Here is a 20,608-nt window from a genome sequence, read left to right as displayed (position 1 = left end):
GAACACAATTATAAAATGTTATATTTTGTATAAGTATAGAACAATGGGCTGTATATAAAATGGTCACAAACATATTATATAATATTTTATAGTAAAAATAGAAACTTATTATCTAGCTTTATCTTAGCTTATTTCTATAAGTCCGATCCAATACGAACAATAAATAAATAGCGGACTGATAGGATGATTATTCGATTTTAACAGTGGAAAAGATAAACGTTTGTTAATTACAAAAATTTATTACAGATTTTTTATACAAAATGTTTTGGAAAAAAATATGATATAGGTTATATGTAGAAATGTAAGAATATAGTTAGGCACTAAGGAAATATTTAATTGGATCCTATTTCGTTACGGGGATCAATGTCTCTTCTTTGGGTTAGGTACTTAGTTAACGTAAATTATACAAAACTTAAATTATATGCAGCGAACCTAACCTTTTACAAGATCTAACCTAGCGATATTTTTCACTATAAACGTTATCAAACTGTTAGTTAAATTAAAAGTAACTAATAAGAGACTTATCTATCAAAAAAGGTCACTCAGTAATGGTGGCATTTAAAGAAATAATCACAAATTTAACCCTTTCAATGCTTTATCCAAATCCAAGCACTAACTCTGTCTATAAAATAGTTATTATGAATAAAATGCGAAAATGGACCCATCTCATGAATAACATATTTTTCTTATTAAGTAAAATTAGTCTTGAGCGTTTAAGAAAAATATTACTATGATTTATCTCGAGAAGTCTTTAGTTAAAACATAGCGACATGACTCCCGTTGATCAAAAAAGTATCTCCAATTTTAGTCGATTTCAGTGTTATGACCTCCTCAATTAGGGTGCCTCTGTATCTGTGTCTGTGTTTTGCCACCCCAATATGGGTAAAAGTCTCACCCATTATATTAAAACTTAAACTACTCATATAATTTGGGTACATATAGATGTTAAACCTATGAAGCCGTTGACTTTGGAATAAAAGCTTAAAACTATTTTCTATAAGAAACAATTTTAAACTTTTGCCACATATAGGGGCCTTATTGGAGCTAATGGATTCTTAGTCAAATGGTTAAAATTTTCTTTCAAAAATATACATAATTGCATTTATATAAAGTTTCTAAAATAGACTTATCAATCGTTGTCTACAGGGTGTTTGGTAAATCGCGTTACATATTTAAGGACATAGTAAATGATGAACAAGCTTAACTTAATAAAATCGCCATAATAATAACTAGATCATAAAATAAATTCTCCGAATGTGTGGAGACCGTACGCTCGGCTGCGCTCGTGACACGTCGTTTTAATTCGCGCCGACACACAAACACACACACATCCCACAGTTCTTGATTTGGTTGGATAAATAGGTAAAGTTTTAACCGCCCATTTTTGTATTATTTGGAATAAGTATCAAAAGTGCTTTTCAATATGTGACGCGATTTATCTCACACCCCCCAACACAAGTAAACATTATGTAAGGCACTTATCAGTTATCAACCTGCTCGTTCATAAATTATCATGTATTCTATAATCATGATTGATTATTAAATTGATAAATACATTATCAACATTTTTTTGGTTTTTAAAACCAAAGTAGATCTTTACGCAATATACCTTATGTGATAAAATTCTTTAACTTACATACATAAAAAAAAACACATTTGGTCAACAAGAAAACATTATAGGTCAGGGCACTCACTGCGGTGGCAGGCCCCGCCGCCAGCCTTTGTATTTCAAGTAGCCGTCAATGCTGTATGCTATGATTGCGCACAGGCCGAAAAACTGAAAAAGAAAAAAAACAAATAAATTAAAAAGTTCAGTTTTACCTAAATGAAAAATGAATAGCACTCATCTTTTAGCGTTATTTTCTTCAGGGTACTAAAGAAACTATAATTGATACTAGCTGCTAAAGTTTTGACAATGATTTTGCTGTTTGCTGCCTCCTAAACATGTTTATTATTTTATTGCATTCTTACAAAAACAACCCAAAGTAAATTCTCCTTTTACAACAGTCACAAAGATTCATCATAACTTCTGAGCAGTTCTAATAAAAAAAATTAAGCCAACTCCTGACCAATATTTTTTCATAAAGAGTAATACTTAATTCTTAGTCAGCAAATGGCAAGAAATCTTTAAAACTAGTAGGAAAACTACATACCCCAACAGCATATCCAACACCTTCACCGATAGTGGCAGCAAAAATCGAGAAGCAGATATAAGCGAGGGCCATGGCGCAGCAGAAGAAGAACTCCAGCTTCAGCCACGGCCACTTGTCATACTTCTCCACAAAGTGGAACATGTACATGACGAACAGGAAGCACGTGATGATGTTCCCCACCCAGTACAGGATGTTGAAGAAGATGGCTGACACCCACATGCTCCATGACACCTTTATGCAGATGAAGCCGATGAAATTGCATAGCTGGAACGGGATAAAGAATCTTTGTAAACATATAAAATTTTCACTGTTATTTCATTACTTAAGGACGTCCTGGTAAAGGGTCAGGTCAAAAGTACCCGAAACCGCCGAGCTTGCACGAAGAGAGTTATGAATGTGGATGAAGCGAAGGAAGTATGCAGAGATCATGGCAAGTGGAAAGAGGGAGTCTCTGCCTACCCCTCCGGGAAAGAGGCGTGATTTTATGTATGTATTTCTTTATCTCTACATTCTTAAAATTGTGGAAGAATGGGTTTCTTTCCAGGGAGAATGCAACTTAGATATATGTACACTAGAATAATGATGATGAACTGCTAGAAGTTTGTTTGTTTGTAATTACTTTAATGTACATAACAGAATGACAGATATCATGAAGCCATACAGCTAAATCTATTTAATATAAATGCTGGCTCTATCAATCCCGCAAGGGATATAGATGTGACTATATGAATGAATGTGTAGAATTACAGAAAACATAGTATGTACGACAAAAAAACTACTGCACAGCAGACTTATCCTTATGAGGGATTTTTTCCCTTCAAACATATATCTGAATGTTATATTTTTTAACATTTTTTCTTGATGATATCCATAATATCATTAACATATCAGTCATAGGATGTCCGCAGCTGAACACAGGTCTCACGTTATGATTTCCACCTAGCTCTGTTGGAGTCAACCTGCATTAAAAATTTTCATGCATACTTCACTAGATCATCAGTTGATCTCACATTAATACATACAAATAGTCACGTGAATATCCCTTGCGTATAATCTACATACATACATATGGTCACGTCTATATCCCTTGTGGGGTAGATCTGAATGGCCATGTTCAGCTATTTGGCTTAATGATAGAATTGAGATTCTAATAGTGACAGGTTGCTAGCCCATCGCCTAAAAGAGAATCCCAAGTTTGTAAGCCTATCCCTTAGTCACCTTTTACGACATCCATCCATCCATGTCGGGAACCACACGGCACAAAATATAATCTGTATTGTACAATAGGCAGATTAAAAGCTAATAGCATTATGTAACAGTCCCACTAACGGTATCAACCTATGAGTCATCAGTTATCTATTAGTCATCAGTAATCTTTTAGTCATCAGTTTATTACTCTCAATTGCTTGTAAATTTCTCACCACTTATCATTGCAACTACTGAATATCTGAGTTAAGTGATACATCAATCCAAAATGACCACAACAAAGTTTAACTTCTCAGCTGCTTAAAGCACTGATCAGTGCACTGGCCTCAACTGCTTAAGCTCTGATCAGCCCTCGCCCTACCGGACACATTCTTTTTTTAAAAAATGTATTACTATAAGTTTGGTAATACTCCTTTCTCACTCATGACAGATGCGGGTGTAAATAGGATCGCGAGTTCGGCAGCTCAAAGGATCACATTTTGTTGTGTAAAAAATACTGCAGACAGATAATTAAAAGCAATATTGTTAAATTAGGTAAACTATTCTGATCTTACCAATTCGACTATCTTGAGTATTCCAGGCAGTGTCTTGATATAGTTTTTGTCGAAACGGAGCACCTTCTGAGTAGGCTGGGGAGGTGCCTGCGCCTGGTTATTTCCATAGTTGTCGTACATGTTTATCTACACTTCTGAAATAATAAGAAAATAAACAATATTTTTAAAATTATAGTTGTAATGTATTTTTCCTTTTTTCAGAGAGAACCAATAAACTTTTATGTTACTTAAGTTTATTTGTGGAACTTATTAATAATGTGCCGTGTGGTTCTTGGCACAAATAGAAAGAAACAGGATCACTCCATCTCTTTCCCGTGGATGTCGTAAAAGGCGACCAAGGGAAAGGCTTTAACGAAAGGTTAGCAACCTGTTACTATTTGAATCTCAATTATATCATTAAGCCAAACAGCTGAATGTGGCCTATTAGTCTTTTAGAGACTTTTGGCTCTGTCTACCCTGTAAGGGCAATTGTAACCACACCTTTCTAGAGCATATTATTTTGATTTTATTAGATTTAATTACAGATAATCCGTAGATTTAATAACACATTAACTTAAACATAACTGTTTTTTTTTAATCGATGTAAAATTATTAATATTGCAAAAATATGTAAGGTACCTACCTTTTACTCTTCACACTGTTACACTTGGTACTAACACAATTTTTATGGGTACCTATGCAATTTTCACATGCTTTCTTCCACTTCGTAATTGAACAAGTTTTGGCTTTGGCAGTTTTGGTGTCCTTTATTTATAAAAGGAAAACTTGTTATCTTTTAGTATATAGAGATAATCCGAAAATCAGCAACCAAGTAATTCTCAAAAATGTGATAAAAAAAACAAAATGAAGAAAATTGTCTTGTTGATAAATTGTTAATTTCACATTATGACACTGACATTTTAGTTATTGAACGACCGACTAGTATAGGCATAGGCAAATAGCACTGAGCATACAAAATAGGTAGGCAAATGCGCTAGTATCCATTCCTAATCACATTACAAGGAGCATAAAAAAATTAACTATAAAAAAAATCAGTGATATCTCCAGCAGCTGTCTGGAGCGGTGTGTTTTTTTGGGATTATTGAGAAATTACGTACGATCGTTATAAATGTTTTTTTTTGATTTTAACTAACTCTATTAAATTAACAACTGTCGGTGTAAAGTATTCGTAATTTTTTACAGTGTTAGTATTTGGATAGCCTTTAGATCATTTTTCTTCCATTGGTTGATTCCAACATTGAAAAACGTAATTTTATAAATTTTAAAGTTCTAACCGTGCATATGTAATGGGAGATAGAGATTGGAGACCGTTTATTTACGGCGGCTTAGCGTCAATAGTTGCAGAATTTGGTAAGACAATTTCTTCCTATATTTCAATTTCGGTGCAATTTCTAACCTATAAAATGTATACCTCTACTATTTTAAGGCCTTAAATAAGTATATTAAACTACTCTCCATGCTACACGCAACGTAATCCTGGAATAAATTAATGAGATATTTAGCAGCGCTACTATACAAATTTCTCTTGATTTAATTCTATAGGTTCAAATTCAAATTCAAACTTTTATTTGCATAATATGAGTACAACAAGGTCTTAAATATAATGTATAACAGATCTTCATATTTACCCTTTCGGGTGTTGCAAACATTTTTATGTATTAGTAGACATACAAACTTATACATAAAGGTACCTACTTAGTATCACATTATAATTTTAAATCTAATTAGAATTGTTTAAACCTAGTATTGCACAATTTATATTTATCTGTTAATAGGTGCTTATTTATTATTATTGTAAATATTTATAATGTTCTAATACATAAGTTGATAAAATATTACTCTTCATGTCAGTCCATCCTTCTGCCATGGCTTAAATTGATCTATTAAAAAAAAAAAAAACAAGAACTGTATGTACACTTTGAAGCAGATCTAAGCAATGACATTGGTTTATATCGACTGGGTTGGCCCCTGATTGTACAACTGCTGTGAACGTCTTTGCAGGCACGTTCCCTATAGACACAACTAAGACTCGTCTCCAAATCCAAGGTCAGAAGATTGACCCTCGCCATGTGACCCTGCGCTACACTGGCATGGTGGATTGTTTTGTGAAGACTTCACAGCAGGAAGGAATCAAAGCTTTGTACTGTGGGTGAGTTCGTGTGATACTACATATATGTAACTAAAAAAATAACTCTTTATCTGTGTCCCTACAACTCTAAAATCACTTCATGTAAACATGGTACCTGTTTATTTCATACTAGCTGTGCCTGCGACTTTGTGCGCATGAAATAGTTATTATAGGCATCATTGAAGCCTTCAAGGATGAATAATTCTCCCTGTTTTTTTAACATTTTCCATTATTTCTTTGTTCCTTATAGTTGCAGTGTGATGTTATATAGCCTTCCTCGATAAATGTTCTATTCAATGCAAAATGAATTTTCCATTTCAAACCAGTAGTTGTTTTATTCTTAAACTTAATATAATACAATTTATTAAATATCTGTTTCCAAGCAAAATATCCACAAAAATATTCTCAAAAATAGTTAATAGAATATTTCATACCATTAGGTTATTTCATAATGCTACTCACATGATTTTAATTGCTCAGATAATACAAATTATCATAAAATATTTGCCATACTAAACTTATGTAACAATCTTGTTGCTACTATTAAATAATTGACTATTAAACACACATACTTACATATACATATAATCACGTCTTTATCTATTATGCGGTGGAAAGAGCCCACAGTTTTCAAAATGGGTGAATAAATAAGTTCAACTTTAATGGAGATTTGGCGTACGAAATCTAGTAATTAAATAAACTAAGTTCATCCAAAAATATTAATGACTTGCTGTGCCCGCGACTTCGTCCGGTTGGAATAGTTATTTTGGGCATCATTGAAGCCCTCAAGGATGAATAATTTTCCCTGTTTTTTTTCACATTTTCCATTATTTATTTGCTCCTTGAAGTTGCAGCGTGATGTTATATAGTCTTAAAGCCTATCTCGATAAATGGTCTATTCAACGCAAAAATATTTTTTTAATGAATTAGTAGTTCCTGAGATTAGCGCGTTCAAACAAACAAACAAACTCTTCAGCTTTATAATATTAGTATAGATGCGTAAGTTTGGCTCTGCGTCCGAGGGCGCTGTCCATGTCCTTCTATTTACGTATCTACGCAACTCATACGCAGCAAAATACGCCATTGTTTTGATGTCGTAAATATTGTTGTTTTTCACAAATGTCTGTTGACTCGCGCGTTGAAAGTACCTACATATATATATGAACACTAGGAATTGATGTAATTTAATATAAACAAAGAATCATATTATTTTTATTATCTCTTCGCTCTGTCGTCGTAATTTGTATTTTTCAAGTCGATTGCTTTTTCAAATAAACATAATTGCATACATGTAGTCATGTCTATATTCCTTGCGGGGAAGACAGAGCCAACAGCCTTGAAAAGACTGAAAGGCCATGACAGCTGATTGCTTTTTTACGGAATTGAGATTCAAATAGTGAGAGGTTGCTAGCTCATCGCCTACAAGAGGAATTCAAAGTTAAAAAGCTTATCCCTTAGTCGCCTTTTACGATATCCATGGGGAAAAGGAGTGGTTCTATTCTACAGTGGCGGAAACCACATGGCAATTTCTTATTTAATTACGTCTTGCACTTAATTTTATTATAGCTATCCAAATAAAAAATCATGCTATTAAGTCACTGAAGAAAAGTGACTAAACTTCATGCCGGGAGAAGGTTTACGGTCGATTAGTTTGCCTGCTTGACTATGCCCTGAAAAAATTATCTTCTTCTATCTTGAAATGAAGATTTCTGTATTCCACGGGATTCTAAAGCCTTATTACGCATCTGTACTTTCATGCGCATTTCGCGTTTGCATACACGCTATGTCGTTTGAGTAATGTTTCTGATATCGTGCAATTACTTTGTTATATCCTTTTGCCAATGATCAAAAGGCTGTTCTGGTAAAAGGTCAGGTCAATTGTACCCGAAATCGACGAGCTTTCATGAAGAGAGTGGATAAAGCGAAAGAAGTATGAAGTGTAGTGGCTAGTGGAAAGATTTAGTCTCTACCTACCCCTCCGGGAAAGAGACGTGATTTGTGTATGTATGTATGTTTCATTTTGTCCATTGTTCTTTGGACCAAATACATAAGTCTACATACATACATACATATGGTCACGTCTATATCCCTTGCGGGGTAGACAGTGCCAACAGTCTTGAAAAGACGAATGTCCACGTTCAGCTATTTGGCTTAACGATAGAATTGAGATTAAAAAAGTGACAGGTTGCTACCCCATCGCCTAAAAAAGAATCCCATGTTTGTAAGCCTATCCCTACAAAAGTCTTTTTGAGTAAACTCTGGATCATAAAAAACAAAACCTTGTTTGGATGGAATCTTTCATTATAATATCGTTATCAATCTATTGTTTGTTATCAGTGCCGCAAAGATAATAGGTCGAGTATTATCAAACGTTGCTCTCCTCGCCTAGTGGGGACCCCCGCGTGACTACGTACACGTTTCTGTCTCGTTTGAAAACTATATAACAAATCACTACATAGTATAAAACAAAGTCGCTATTTTAGTCTGTTTGTCTGTATGCTTAAATCTTTAAAATTACGCAACGGATTTTGATGCGGTTTTTTGTAACAGGTAGAGTGATTCAAGAGAAAGGTTTTTATGTATAATAATCATCATTATCTATTAAATAATGGAGAAATACTGTTATTTTCAGGGTTTCTAATGTGGTGTCGTAAATTCTTACATTTCTTGCCGCTTACATTGCGTACGCAGGCTTAACCTTACAGGATTTATAAAAATAATGTACTAAGTATTATTTATTGTATAATACATTATACATTTTTTCCGAATTTTGCACCCGCGCGGGCGGGTCGCTAGTATATTATAAAGCTGAACAGTTTGTTTTTTTGTTTGTTTAACTAATCTGAAAAATTCTTTTTGCGTTGAATAGACCATTTATCGAGGAAGGCTTTAAGGCTATATAACATCACGCTGCAACTAAAAGGGGCAAAGAAATAATGGAAAATCTGAAAAAAAAAACGGGGAAAATTATTCATCCTTGAGGGCTACAATGATGTCAAAAATAACTATTTCACGTGGACGAAGTCACAGGGCACATTTAGTACTGAATATTATTATTTTAAGGTGCGAACAATAATTACGTATAGGAAAGGATGCTACATATGTATCAGATATTGTGTATTTATCGCTGTGGTCTTCGATAGAAAAGTCATGTGCGAAGTAAGCCGGGGCGAGGTGCAGACGAATAATTAAATAAATATATATATACGGGACAAATTACACTGATTGAGTTAGCCTCGAAGTAAGTTCGAGACTTGTATTACGAGATACTAATTCAACGATACTATATTTTATAATAGATAAACATTCAAGACCCAGGCCAATCAGAAAAAGTTCTTTTCTCATCATGCCCTGACCGGGATTCGAACCCGGGACCGCCCATGTCACAGACAAGCGTACTACCGCTGCGCCACAGAGGCCGTAACTCTTTATTGTTTAGAAAACTAAATTAACACCAAGAGTTAAATAAAATTAGCATTTTTGCAATAATATGATAACGAATCCGCTTTGGAAGCGGTAGTAGTTAGTTATAATTAGATTTAAATGATGTGACGTCAATAAGTGACACCTTGTATCCAATTTTGAAAAAAAATCTGTTCCAAGGGTACCCACCTGATAACTTAGGACTAAAAAAAGACGTCGTTATTGTCACTTGTTTCCGATTATTTTTCTTATGAAATTCTGGGTGATGCCCGCGACTTCTTCCTCCAACCTGCTAACATCAACTTTACTTACTAGGTATAATATAAAGCTTAATATAATCACTTGGATATAATATAAAGCCGTGTGGTTCCCGGCACACAGAATGTCGAATAAGGCGACTAAGGAATAGGCTAATAACCTCGGGATTCTTTTTGTAGGCGACGGGCTAGCAACCTGTAACTACTTGAATCTTAATTCCATCATTAAGCCATACAGCTGAACGTGGCATTTCAGTCTTTTCAAGGAGGTTGGATCTATCTACCCCGCAAGGGATATAGACATGATGTAGACATGATTATATATATGTATGTATAAAAAAAAGAATTTAACATCCCGAATTTCCCAGATTCACCTATCCACATAATATACTGAGGTGGATAAATTCGAATGGCGTTTTGGCAAGCCACGCGGAGTATGTTATGGCGTTAATGCAGTCCAGATTGTGGTGATGAACCGGTATTAACCGAATTACCATCACGAGATGTCCGCGTGGTTGTTTGGGCAACGAGCGACGAGTAGGGATGCCATATTTTGTAAGTCTGTCATTGAAGAAAAAAAAAGGAAAAAAAGACGCCTATTAGGAAGTAAAATAATACGCAGTTTTATGACAAGTCGAAAATATTTATTTACTTCGTTTAGTCAGATTTATTTAGCAAATTTTATGTAGTTATAGCGGGAAAAATGTTTTGTGTATTCGTTGTTTATGTAAATTAATGGCAATAAAAATATATTATGTCCTTCTAGGGAAGGAGAGAGGCGGCAACCCTCGCAATGAGTGACGCTTCCCATCTCATTGGGTTATCTGGCCTCGTTATCGTTTTATGGTTAAATATGACTTTAATGTTACATAACATTGAATAGAAATGGCGAAATTGATAAGCGATACAAAGACGAAGGTGTTTATTCGGCAAACAAGCGTTTTAATAAGTTACTGATAAGTAGGAAAAATGTATGAATTCCGAATTCAAATAAAAATCTAAGTGCTCTGAACTGATGATATACCTCCTGCCAATCTAAGTACTTGTTATTGATTATCCAACATAATCTAACTAGCTGAGCCCGCGACTTCGTCCGCGTGGAATAGTTATTTTGGGCATTATTGAAGCCCTCAAGGATGAATAACTAGTTGCAACGTGATGTTATATATAGCCTAAAGCTTTCCTCGATAAATTTTGTCTACACTGATATTATAAAGCTGAAGAGTTTATTGTTTGTTTGAACGCGCTTATCTCACGAACTACTGGTTCGAATCGAAAAATTCAACGCAAAAATAATTTTTCGATTCGAACCAATAGTACCTGAGATTAGCGCGTTCAAACAAACAAACTTTTCAGCTTTATTATATTAGTATAGATTAGAGGTTTAGGACATAGGCATGTTTATAGTATAGAAACTTCAAAACCATAAAACTGCTCTTTGTTATCAGGAGTTATAAGCAAAGACAGTACAAAATGTAATTTCAGTGTATAGACAGTCATGTGTGGCGTAACAGAGGCACCTGATCTTTCGACCTCGGGGGTTTCTCGCGAAAACAAATACGATTACTCAATAAACTAATAAGGACTTAATTCTTATGGTTTTAGTGTTTAGTTTGACTTCAAAATTATCAAATTCTCGTAGTCATGACTGAAAGGTATACTATTTATTTAATTAAAATTGAGCAAATGAAGCTCTTATCTTAATAGGAAGGAAGACAATGTGGTACACTCATGCTCAAATAATGCTGAATTTCCATTATATGTCGTGTGGTTCCCGGCAACAGTACAAAAAAGAATTGGACCACCCCAATCTCTTTCCTATAAATGTCGTAAAAGGCGACTAAAGGATAGTATGCTTACAAACTTGGGATTCTATTTTAGGCTAGCAACCTGTCACTATTTGCATTTCAATTATATCGTTATCGTATAGCCTATCAGTCTATTCAAGACTGTTGGCTCTGTCTACCCCACTAGGGATATAGACATGACCATGTATGTATGTATGTAAAAGTTATAAGTATTGCGTAATGTACCGCACTTTTGTCTCATATTTTTACACGGATGGTAGTGATGTCTCCGTATACCGCACGATAATTCTTTGGTATTGATTAGTGAATGCCATTATGATTTACAGTATAAGTTATATTGTATAACCTCAATGCCAATGTAGAACACGCGGTTGACCTTATATTTCGTTCACCAGTTAATTTTGATATAATGTCGTTTTTCGCTGTTTTACCCTTATCACTTGGGTAGACAGCCAATAGTCCTGAAATGACTGATAGGCCACGCTCAGCTACTCGGCCCAATGATAGAATTGAGATTCAAATAGTGACAGGTTGTTAGCCCACCGCCTAAAAAAAAGATTCCTAAGTTTGTAAAGCCTATCCCTTAGTCGCCTTTTACGACATCCATGGGAAAGATGTGGTATGTCCCATTCTTTTTGTATTGGTACCGGTAACCATACGGCACGCTGTTTTACACTTAGAATAGAATAGAATAGAATAGAATAGATTTATTTTCAAAATTGGATACAAGGTATCACTTATTGACGTCACATAACTTAAATCTAATTATAACTACTACCGCTTTCAAAGCGCATGTGTAGAAGAAGCGGCGGAACAAACTACAATTTACCCAAAAATAAAACTGCAATAGTGTGGTCATTTGCCTCTTTTGAATCCTACTATAAGATGTTGGACTGTTTGGACTGACAAAGCGTTGTCAGCCCAGCATGTCATCGCCAAATGATCCTGAAGACTGATAATCTGTTATCCTAACCTCAGGATTTTATTTTTTCGGCATCAATAAAAGGTCTGGTTATCTTAAAGTATCCGACTATTGGCTAGGTTCAATAGTCCGAAATGTTTTAGCAAGGCAATGAAGGTCGACCACCTCTTATTATCTATATATAATGCCCTCTTTGTGGTCTGTCAGTATGTCATAGATTTCATACAGAATTGGATGTACGATTCTTATCTTTTGTTTTATCAGTCATGTGTGTGTAGTAGGTATTGTTTTTAGATTTGTTTTCTTAAATAATCACATTGTAGGTATTTTGTCTGAGTGAAGAGTGCATTTCTCGATTCTGTTATCATTTTTAACTCCTGCTCCAATAAATCGTAAATGTACAACTGGTACTTGTGAGGGGGCACTATAGAAACGATTTCACACTATTGTTAACCTGTCTTAAGCCGACACTGGTGATAGGATTAAATAAGAAAAATTTCAAAAGCAAACAATATTTTTTTTTTTTTCAACTTTTATTGTAACTAATATATAAAATATATACGGGACGAATTACACAGATTGAGTTAGTCTCAAAGTTCGAGACTTTACGTGATACTCAATGATACTATATTTTATAATAAGTACTTATATAGATAAACGTCCAAAACCCAGGCCAATCAGGGAAAGTTCGTTTCTCACCATGCCCTGGCCGGGATCCGAACGCGGGACCTCCAGTGCCACAAACAAACCACAGAGGCCGTACAATATAATTTCTTTAACCCAAAGAAAATATCTAACTACCTATCATTGGAAGAAACGAGCATAAATTTGTATCCATCTTTCCAGAATCTGGCCGGCGGTACTCCGACAAGCCACATACGGGACCATAAAGTTCGGCACCTACTACTCGCTGAAGGACATCCTGGGCAAGTACCGCGCTGACGGCGGCGCCAAGGAGCATTTGCTCACGAACACCTTCTGCGCGGCGTTGTCCGGCGGTCTGTCCAGCGCTATCGCAAATCCTACTGATGTGCTCAAAGTTCGGATGCAGGTATGATGAAGAAATGATTTGCTGTTAATTTCTTGGCTTCAGATGTTACGATCGTATCCTGGGGGAGCCCAGAGAGTTAAAGGTTCAATTGAGGCAAACATCAGGTGAATGACCTGAATGAGATATAATATCGTAGGCATTAACTAGCAAAGAATATTTGGATTATAAATGAGCTTTGGTTTGGTTTAGCCAAAGGGAGTTTAAAACTCGCAAATCAGTTGGGTCTATGACTCATTTGTCAGCATATACTACTATGTTTCTGTCCACGCATCTTGAATAGATAAAAAGTCTTGAAGGCTAATCTCTCGATTAGTAAAAGTTTGTCGTAGAACTGTTCGTTGGACAAACGACCATCAGAGAACCTTTTTGAACATCCAAATATATGTACTTACAGTAGTTTAAACAGAACATATCAACGCTCATTAATCTTTCACGTAAGTATTATACATACATATACATACATATCATCACGTCTATATCCCTTGCGGGGTAGACAGAGCCAACAGTCTTGTAAAGACTGATAGGCCACGTTCAGTTATTTGGCTTTAAGATAGAATTGAGATTCAAATAGTGACAGGTTGCTAGCCCATCGCCTAAAAAAGAATCCCAAGTATGTAAGTCTATCCCTTAGTCGCCTTTTACTACATCCATGGGAAAGAGATAGAGTGGTCCCATTCTTTTTTGTATTGGTGCCGGGAACCACGCGGCAAGTATTATAAATGAAATAACTTTTTTACTTAAAGATGGGCAATGAGAAACGCAACCTGGTGCGTTGTTTCATCGACATGTACCGCGTGGAGGGCGCGCGCGGGCTGTGGCGCGGCGTGGCGCCCACGTCGCAGCGCGCCGCCGTGATCGCGGCCGCCGAGCTGCCCGCCTACGACGCCTGCAAGCGGCGCCTGGCGCCCGCGCTGGCCGACTCGCCCGCCAACCACCTGGCGTCCAGCCTGCTGGCCAGCCTCGGCAGCGCCGTGGCCAGCACGCCGCTCGACGTCGTCCGGGTCAGTTCTTTGTGTTGTGGTATACCCTAGGAACTGCCCGTGTGGGACCAACCGATCACTTCGTGTTTAGCTTGCTCGCGAATTAAAGCAGCGCCGTGGCTAGCACGCCGCTCGACGTCGTCCGGGTTAGTGCTTTGTGTTGTGGTATACCCTAGGAACTGCCCGTGTGGGACCAACCGATCACTTCGAGTTTAGCTTGCTCGCGTATAAAGGCAGCGCCGTGGCTAGTACGCTGCTGGACGTCGTCCGAGTCAGTGCTTTGTGTTATGGTATACCCGAGTGAGACGGCCACTCTTGGAAACACCAACCAATCACTTCGCAACTAGCTTGCTTGAGAATTAAGGCAGCGCCGTGGCTAGGCCGTTCTTTGTGTTACATATGTACATACATACATAAAATCACGCCTCTTTCTCGGAGGCGTAGGCAGAGACTACCTCTTTCCGCTTGCCACGATCTCTGCATACTGCCTTCGCTTCATCCACATTCATAATTCTATTCATGCAAGCTCGGCGGTCTCGGGTACTTTTGACCTGACCCTTTACCCAGACGTCCTTAATCTTTGTGTTATTATGCTTTACCCAAGCGATCACTTCGCGTCTAGCTTGCTCGCGAATTAAGACAGCGCCGTGGCTAGTACGCCTTTGGACGACATCCGAATGAGTCCTCGTCCTTTATAACATAATATAGCCACGACATTGGAAGTTTCTCATATCAAAATTACAGGTTTTTCATAATGGTATGATACGTTTCTCATGTTTCTCATATCGTAATGAGGTTTCTCATATTGAAATAAGAGATTTCTCATATTGAAACAAGGGGTTTCTCGTACAACAAGATTGCAAGTGGCACTTCCTCCTCACTCTTGACGACCAAAAACTTCAAATCTTTCAAATAAACTCCTGAGAAAGCCAGGATTACGCTGTAACGCAAGAGAGAATTACTTCGCATTCTTCTAGCAATAGTCAATGTCACGAGCTGCGTCATATTCATTACACCATATTTATGTTTCTCACATCGCGACCGTAACGGTACATTAGGATTTTCTGAAAAGAGGAATTTTCTTATATTTGATGGTGTCCGTTTCAGACTCGGCTAATGAACCAAAGAAAGGTGAAGGACCACGTGCACAGACCTAACGAGAGGATATACAGAGGAACCGTAGACTGTTTTCTACAGGTATGTCTCATAAACATTGTCGCTATAAGATTTTATACTGTAGTTAAATTTCTAGAAGCTTGTAGTATAGATAAGAGTCCTACATATTTGATTCTCATTTCTATCAGTAAGCCTAACAGCTGAACGTGGCCCGTCAGTCTTTTCAGGACTGCTGGCCGTGTCTACCCCGTAAGGGATATAAACGTGATTATATGTATATAATTATGTTTTGCTAAGTGTTACTTGAAAGCGTCAGTCAATTGGTTTAGGTATATGACTAAGCCATAAAGATGATGATGAAGCATATATCTTCAGCATTTATTAATATAATATTTCCGTGTGGTTCTCGGCACGAATAGAAAAAATAATAGGACCCCTCCATCACTTCTCCCATGGATGTAGTCAAAAGCGACTAAGGGATAGACTTATAAACTTGGTTTACTTCTTTTAGGCGATGTGCTAGCAACCTGTCACTATTTGAATCTCAATTCTATCATTAAGCCAAATAGCTGAAAGTGGTCATTTAGTCTTTCAAGACTGTTGGCTCCGTCTACCCCGCAAGGGATACAGACGTGATTATAATGAATGAATGAATTTATTAATATATTTTTATGCGCTTACGCAGACGGTCCGCAACGAGGGCTTCCTGGCGCTGTACAAGGGCTTCGTGCCGACGTGGCTGCGCATGGGCCCGTGGAACGTCATCTTCTTCCTCACGTACGAGCAGCTCAAGCAGCTGCACTGAACCGCTTCCGGCCGGCAGGGGGGAGGTGGGGGTTGGGGGGGGGGGAGGAGTCGGGAGACTCTATCGTCGAGGTAAGTGCATATATGAATTGTTATATAGTATGTACTTATCTGTCATTGGGACAAAAACTACAGCGGCAAATTTGAAAATGTGGACGCAAAAGTGCCGTGTGGTGTACCAATAAAAAACAGAATAGCAAAAATGTGAACGCAAAAATGCCGTGTGGTTCCCGGTTTCACCAATAAATAAAAAAAGGAATGGGACCGCTCCATCTCGTTCCCATTGATGTCGTAAAAGGCGACTAAAGGATAGACTTATTAACTTGGGATTCTTCTTTTAGGCGATGGGCTAACAACCTGTCACTATTTGAATCTCAATTCTATCATTAAGCCGGTCAGCTGAACGTGGCCTATCAGTCTTTTTAAGGTTGTTGGCTTTGTCTACCTCGCAAGGGATATAGACGTGATTATATGTATGTATGTATGTGGACATAAAATTATAAAATTCATCACTCGTTTAGAATCTTATGAAAGTTCATAAACTTCCTAAGAAATTTATGAACCTCCTAAATCCTAATAATTTTATTAATGCGAAAGTTTGTGAGTATGTCAGGATGTCAGTATGGATGTTTGTTACTTTTTCACGTAAAAACTACTGAACCGACTACGATGAATTTTGGTATGTAGGTAGCTGAAAACCCAGAAAAACATATAGGCTACATATTTTTATCCCGGAGTCCCCACGGGAATGATTCCGCGCGGACGAAGTCGCGGGCGGCCTCTAGAACTTTATAAACTTCCTTGAAAATTAATGAACTAGCGGTTTTTGTTATTTTCCGCTGCCATAGACATTGTAATTTGAATGAATTTATGATTCCAATCCATGGGAAATATATGGAGTGGTTCTATTCTGATGTGTCGAAAAATTACACGGCACATTAAAAATTAAACAGGTGAATTTAATGCTTATAGCATTCTCTACCAATCAACGTTTAGAAAGTAACTTATAAGTAAATTATTTGATTTGCCGTATGGTTCTCGGCATGTATAGAAAAAAGCATAGGACCACTCCATCTCTTTCCCATGGATGTCGTAACAGGCGACTAAGGACCAGGCTTTTAAATTGCGATTTTGCAGTAAGGCGATGGGCTAGCAACATGTCACTATTTGGATTCCAATTCTTTCATCAAGCCGAATGTGTCCTATTAGTTTTTTCATGAGTATTGGCTTTGTCTACCCTGCCAAGGATATATATGTGACTATATGTATGTATGTTTGTATGATATATTTGATTATATGTTTTCAGAGCGACCACTGGGAATAGTCAACTAGCTTGAGCCGAGATCGTGAGGAATGTGAGACAGGAATAGTCCAGAATTACGAACACTAGTTTGACTAATTTATTTTATTTATTTAAACCTATTTTTTAGCCTTAAAACAAAAGTTTAACTTAATGCTGTATGCATTAACTTTTTACGCTCATAGAATATAAAATACAGATTGTGTCAAGTGTTTAAAAATATATATGTACAAGAAATGAGCGTGCGTAATAAAAGAACTATGTAGATTTATTTCAATTGTAAGAAATACAATTCTATAGCGGACTAAGTGTATATAAACGGACTCGATGCTAAAAGCATAACGATGTGTCTAAGAATCAATGAATCATACCAAGTATTGTGTGTATATATGTATTTTTTCTATTGATTTTGTTTTAAGTATATAAACTAGTGTTCCTAATTTCGGGGTCTCAACTATAGTGAAATTTCGTAAATGTAAGTAGTAGCGCAATCTATACTAATATAATAAAGTTAAAGGGTTTGTTTGTTTGTTCATTTGTTTGAACGCGCTAATCTCAGGAACTGCTGGTTCGAATTGAACAATTCTTTTTGTATTGAATAGACCTATCGAGGAAGCCTTAAGGCTATATAATATCACGCTGCAACTATTAGAAGCCAAGAAATAATGGAGAATGTGAAAAAAATCGGGGAAAATTATTCAACCTTGAGGGCTTCAATGATGTCCAAAATAACTATTCCACGCGGACGAAGTCGCGGGCACAGCTAGATTATTATAAGTACGAACTAATGAATCTAATTCATAGTTCTAAAATATTACCAAAGCAGGTATTAACTCGTAGTGTTCATATTATTGTTATTAGCTAAATGTACCTATGGAGTGTGTTTGTAAGCAATGTCTTAAAGATAATTGTCTAAGGTTTACTAACTTTTTGTATTTTTATTTGATTTGTATTCAAATGAGAACTTATCTATATAAGTCTTCTTCCTCCTGGCTTTAGTCCTGGTTATATATATAAGTGTTTATTATAACTATATATTTATTTCTCATTTACTTCCTTTTAATGTACTGGTATCGTGGCGAGTGGAGAGATGTAATCTCTCCCTTCCACACCAGGAAACCATGCAAATTTCAATTTCTTTATATGAGATAAAAATAAAATTGACATTTTCCATTGCATTTACTTATATAGGTATCTAATGCTTAGGTATACAGGATTGTGGTGTTGTAAATTATACGAGGTGTTTTATGAGGTGATGGATGTTAAAAGGAAGGAGCTTATGAAATAAACCGCTACCTATCGCTACAAGTATAAAACTAATTGTTATTGTCGTCTGTCTGTCTATAAACTTAATATAAACTTAATATATATATATATATCAGTAGAGATTAAAGTGTGGTTACTTTATAATGTACTACCACGTTTATAAGTCATCACGGCTATATTCGACGACGAACGAATAACTCAAAATAATAACGACTTTATTGCAAGTATATTGAACTTAAAATACAAAAACAAAATGTGCTATCTCGCACGTTAGCAGACAGTTCAGTTCGCGGGTTTTAATGCAGCGCTGTGATTGGCTTAAATATTTTCGCGCTTAAACTTAGACGTCTGCGCATGTAAATCGGTTTAACTTATATAAGTGATTATGTTGTACTCGTTTGTTAAACAGTTTCTTTTAAATTGGAAGTAAATGCTAAGTTCAAGTGAAAATATGTATTTCTCAGTAAGAATTGGTTAAAATTATTTTAGCAAATGTTTCGTGACACTCTTGTATCAATAGTTATATTTTGTATCATAAAAGTAAATGTCTTAAGATCCAAAATACAAGTCTTCGCATTTACTTTACCTTGAAATTCTACTAATGTGTTATTGACCACATAAGTAGAATTGTACGGCTGGCTAACTGGACAAACTTCACTTAGTGGGACTGCTAAGGGGTTATGGCGGTATTTCACCATAGAAATAAAAGCTATACTAAGTGCATAGTAATGTGTACCTAATAAATGTAATTGTTTGGAGTGAGATATATCTATATTGTAAAAATAGTATATTCGTACTTTATCGAAATCATTGAATAATATTTAAAATAACAAGAACTATTGCCAAAACAGCACATCAAGGTGCTTTTTAATGTTATTCATTGATTAAAATAGATGGCGCGCAACATAAAGTGTATTGTTCCACTCTGTATAAATCTACCACACTGTATAAATGTAGTTAAGAATTACTTCTTTTTAATAACATATAATTCCTGTGCTACACGACCCGTATTACTTGTTAATTGTATTATAATAAATATTATTACTTAATTTAAAGCGAACTTGGAATCTGAAATATTAATTTTGTTATTTCTGACTGAAGTCAGTGCTTGTGACAAAAATCTCATGCGACTGTGAAATTGTAGTGATAGTGTTGACTTCCTGAGTTATGATTATAATTTGTTGATCAATAAACGTTGTATAGCTAATTTAGTTTTTTTATTTTAATTATTAAGTCGACCCTTAATTGACTAAATCTGAGAGAGAGAACGGTCACCATATGTATGAGAAAATGACAGACTTTTAATAATAAAAAAGAATTGTAAGCTAAAATTAAATAAATTGTGTCGTCCCTGCAAATAATTATTTAATGAACCAGGAACCTAATTTTTTTTGAACCATAGTTATTTTGTCGTAATGAAATATTTTTCGGTGTTTCAGTTTTTCGAAAATAACGTGTGCTCGGAATTCTTAATCTATCTATAATCTTCCCATAAATCTATATATAATCTTCCCATGAATCTATATATAATCTTCCCATGAATCTATATATAATCTTCCCATGAATCGGCTCATGTAACCATATAAAATGTAATAAAGTCCTCATTTTCAATTGGGAAAATAAGTTTAAATACATACCGA

The 20,608-nt window shown here is 36.0% G+C and overlaps 2 protein-coding genes across 2 annotated transcripts; one reads left to right on the top strand and one right to left on the bottom strand.

The window, feature by feature from the left end:
• Positions 1 to 22: 22 nt before the first annotated feature.
• LOC106141147 (uncharacterized) lies at positions 23 to 4,769 on the bottom strand. The gene is made up of 4 exons (XM_013342802.2): positions 4,536 to 4,769; positions 3,914 to 4,047; positions 2,154 to 2,417; positions 23 to 1,777 (listed from the first exon to the last, which is right to left on the bottom strand). The coding sequence occupies exons 2-4, from the start codon at positions 4,031 to 4,033 to the stop codon at positions 1,691 to 1,693; spliced, it is 471 nt and encodes a 156-aa protein (XP_013198256.2). The 5' UTR covers positions 4,034 to 4,047; positions 4,536 to 4,769; the 3' UTR covers positions 23 to 1,690.
• A 199-nt stretch (positions 4,770 to 4,968) lies between these two features.
• LOC106141146 (mitochondrial uncoupling protein Bmcp) lies at positions 4,969 to 20,191 on the top strand. Its single transcript, XM_060954778.1, has 7 exons — positions 4,969 to 5,263; positions 5,915 to 6,062; positions 13,298 to 13,502; positions 14,246 to 14,503; positions 15,590 to 15,679; positions 16,284 to 16,474; positions 17,709 to 20,191. The coding sequence occupies exons 1-6, from the start codon at positions 5,200 to 5,202 to the stop codon at positions 16,401 to 16,403; spliced, it is 885 nt and encodes a 294-aa protein (XP_060810761.1). The 5' UTR covers positions 4,969 to 5,199; the 3' UTR covers positions 16,404 to 16,474; positions 17,709 to 20,191.
• Positions 20,192 to 20,608: the final 417 nt, after the last annotated feature.

The sequence above is a fragment of the Amyelois transitella genome, chromosome 2 (genome assembly GCF_032362555.1).
Source record: "Amyelois transitella isolate CPQ chromosome 2, ilAmyTran1.1, whole genome shotgun sequence".
In the NCBI taxonomy this organism is placed as follows: domain Eukaryota; kingdom Metazoa; phylum Arthropoda; class Insecta; order Lepidoptera; family Pyralidae; genus Amyelois; species Amyelois transitella.
Note: the sequence above shows the minus strand (reverse complement) of the source record. Positions and strands in the feature narration are given on the sequence as shown.

Excerpts from the sequence above, each read along its gene's own strand:
- LOC106141147 (XM_013342802.2), bottom strand. The coding sequence starts at position 4,033 with ATGTACGACAACTATGGAAATAACCAGGCGCAGGCACCTCCCCAGCCT. Across the intron at positions 2,418-3,913 it reads TACTCAAGATAGTCGAATTG|CTATGCAATTTCATCGGCTT; the intron begins GTAAGATCAGAA and ends ATCCCGTTCCAG. Across the intron at positions 1,778-2,153 it reads GTGTTGGATATGCTGTTGGG|TTTTTCGGCCTGTGCGCAAT; the intron begins GTATGTAGTTTT and ends TTTCTTTTTCAG.
- LOC106141146 (XM_060954778.1), top strand. The coding sequence starts at position 5,200 with ATGGGAGATAGAGATTGGAGACCGTTTATTTACGGCGGCTTAGCGTCA. Across the intron at positions 13,503-14,245 it reads TGCTCAAAGTTCGGATGCAG|ATGGGCAATGAGAAACGCAA; the intron begins GTATGATGAAGA and ends TTTTACTTAAAG. Across the intron at positions 15,680-16,283 it reads CCGTAGACTGTTTTCTACAG|ACGGTCCGCAACGAGGGCTT; the intron begins GTATGTCTCATA and ends GCGCTTACGCAG.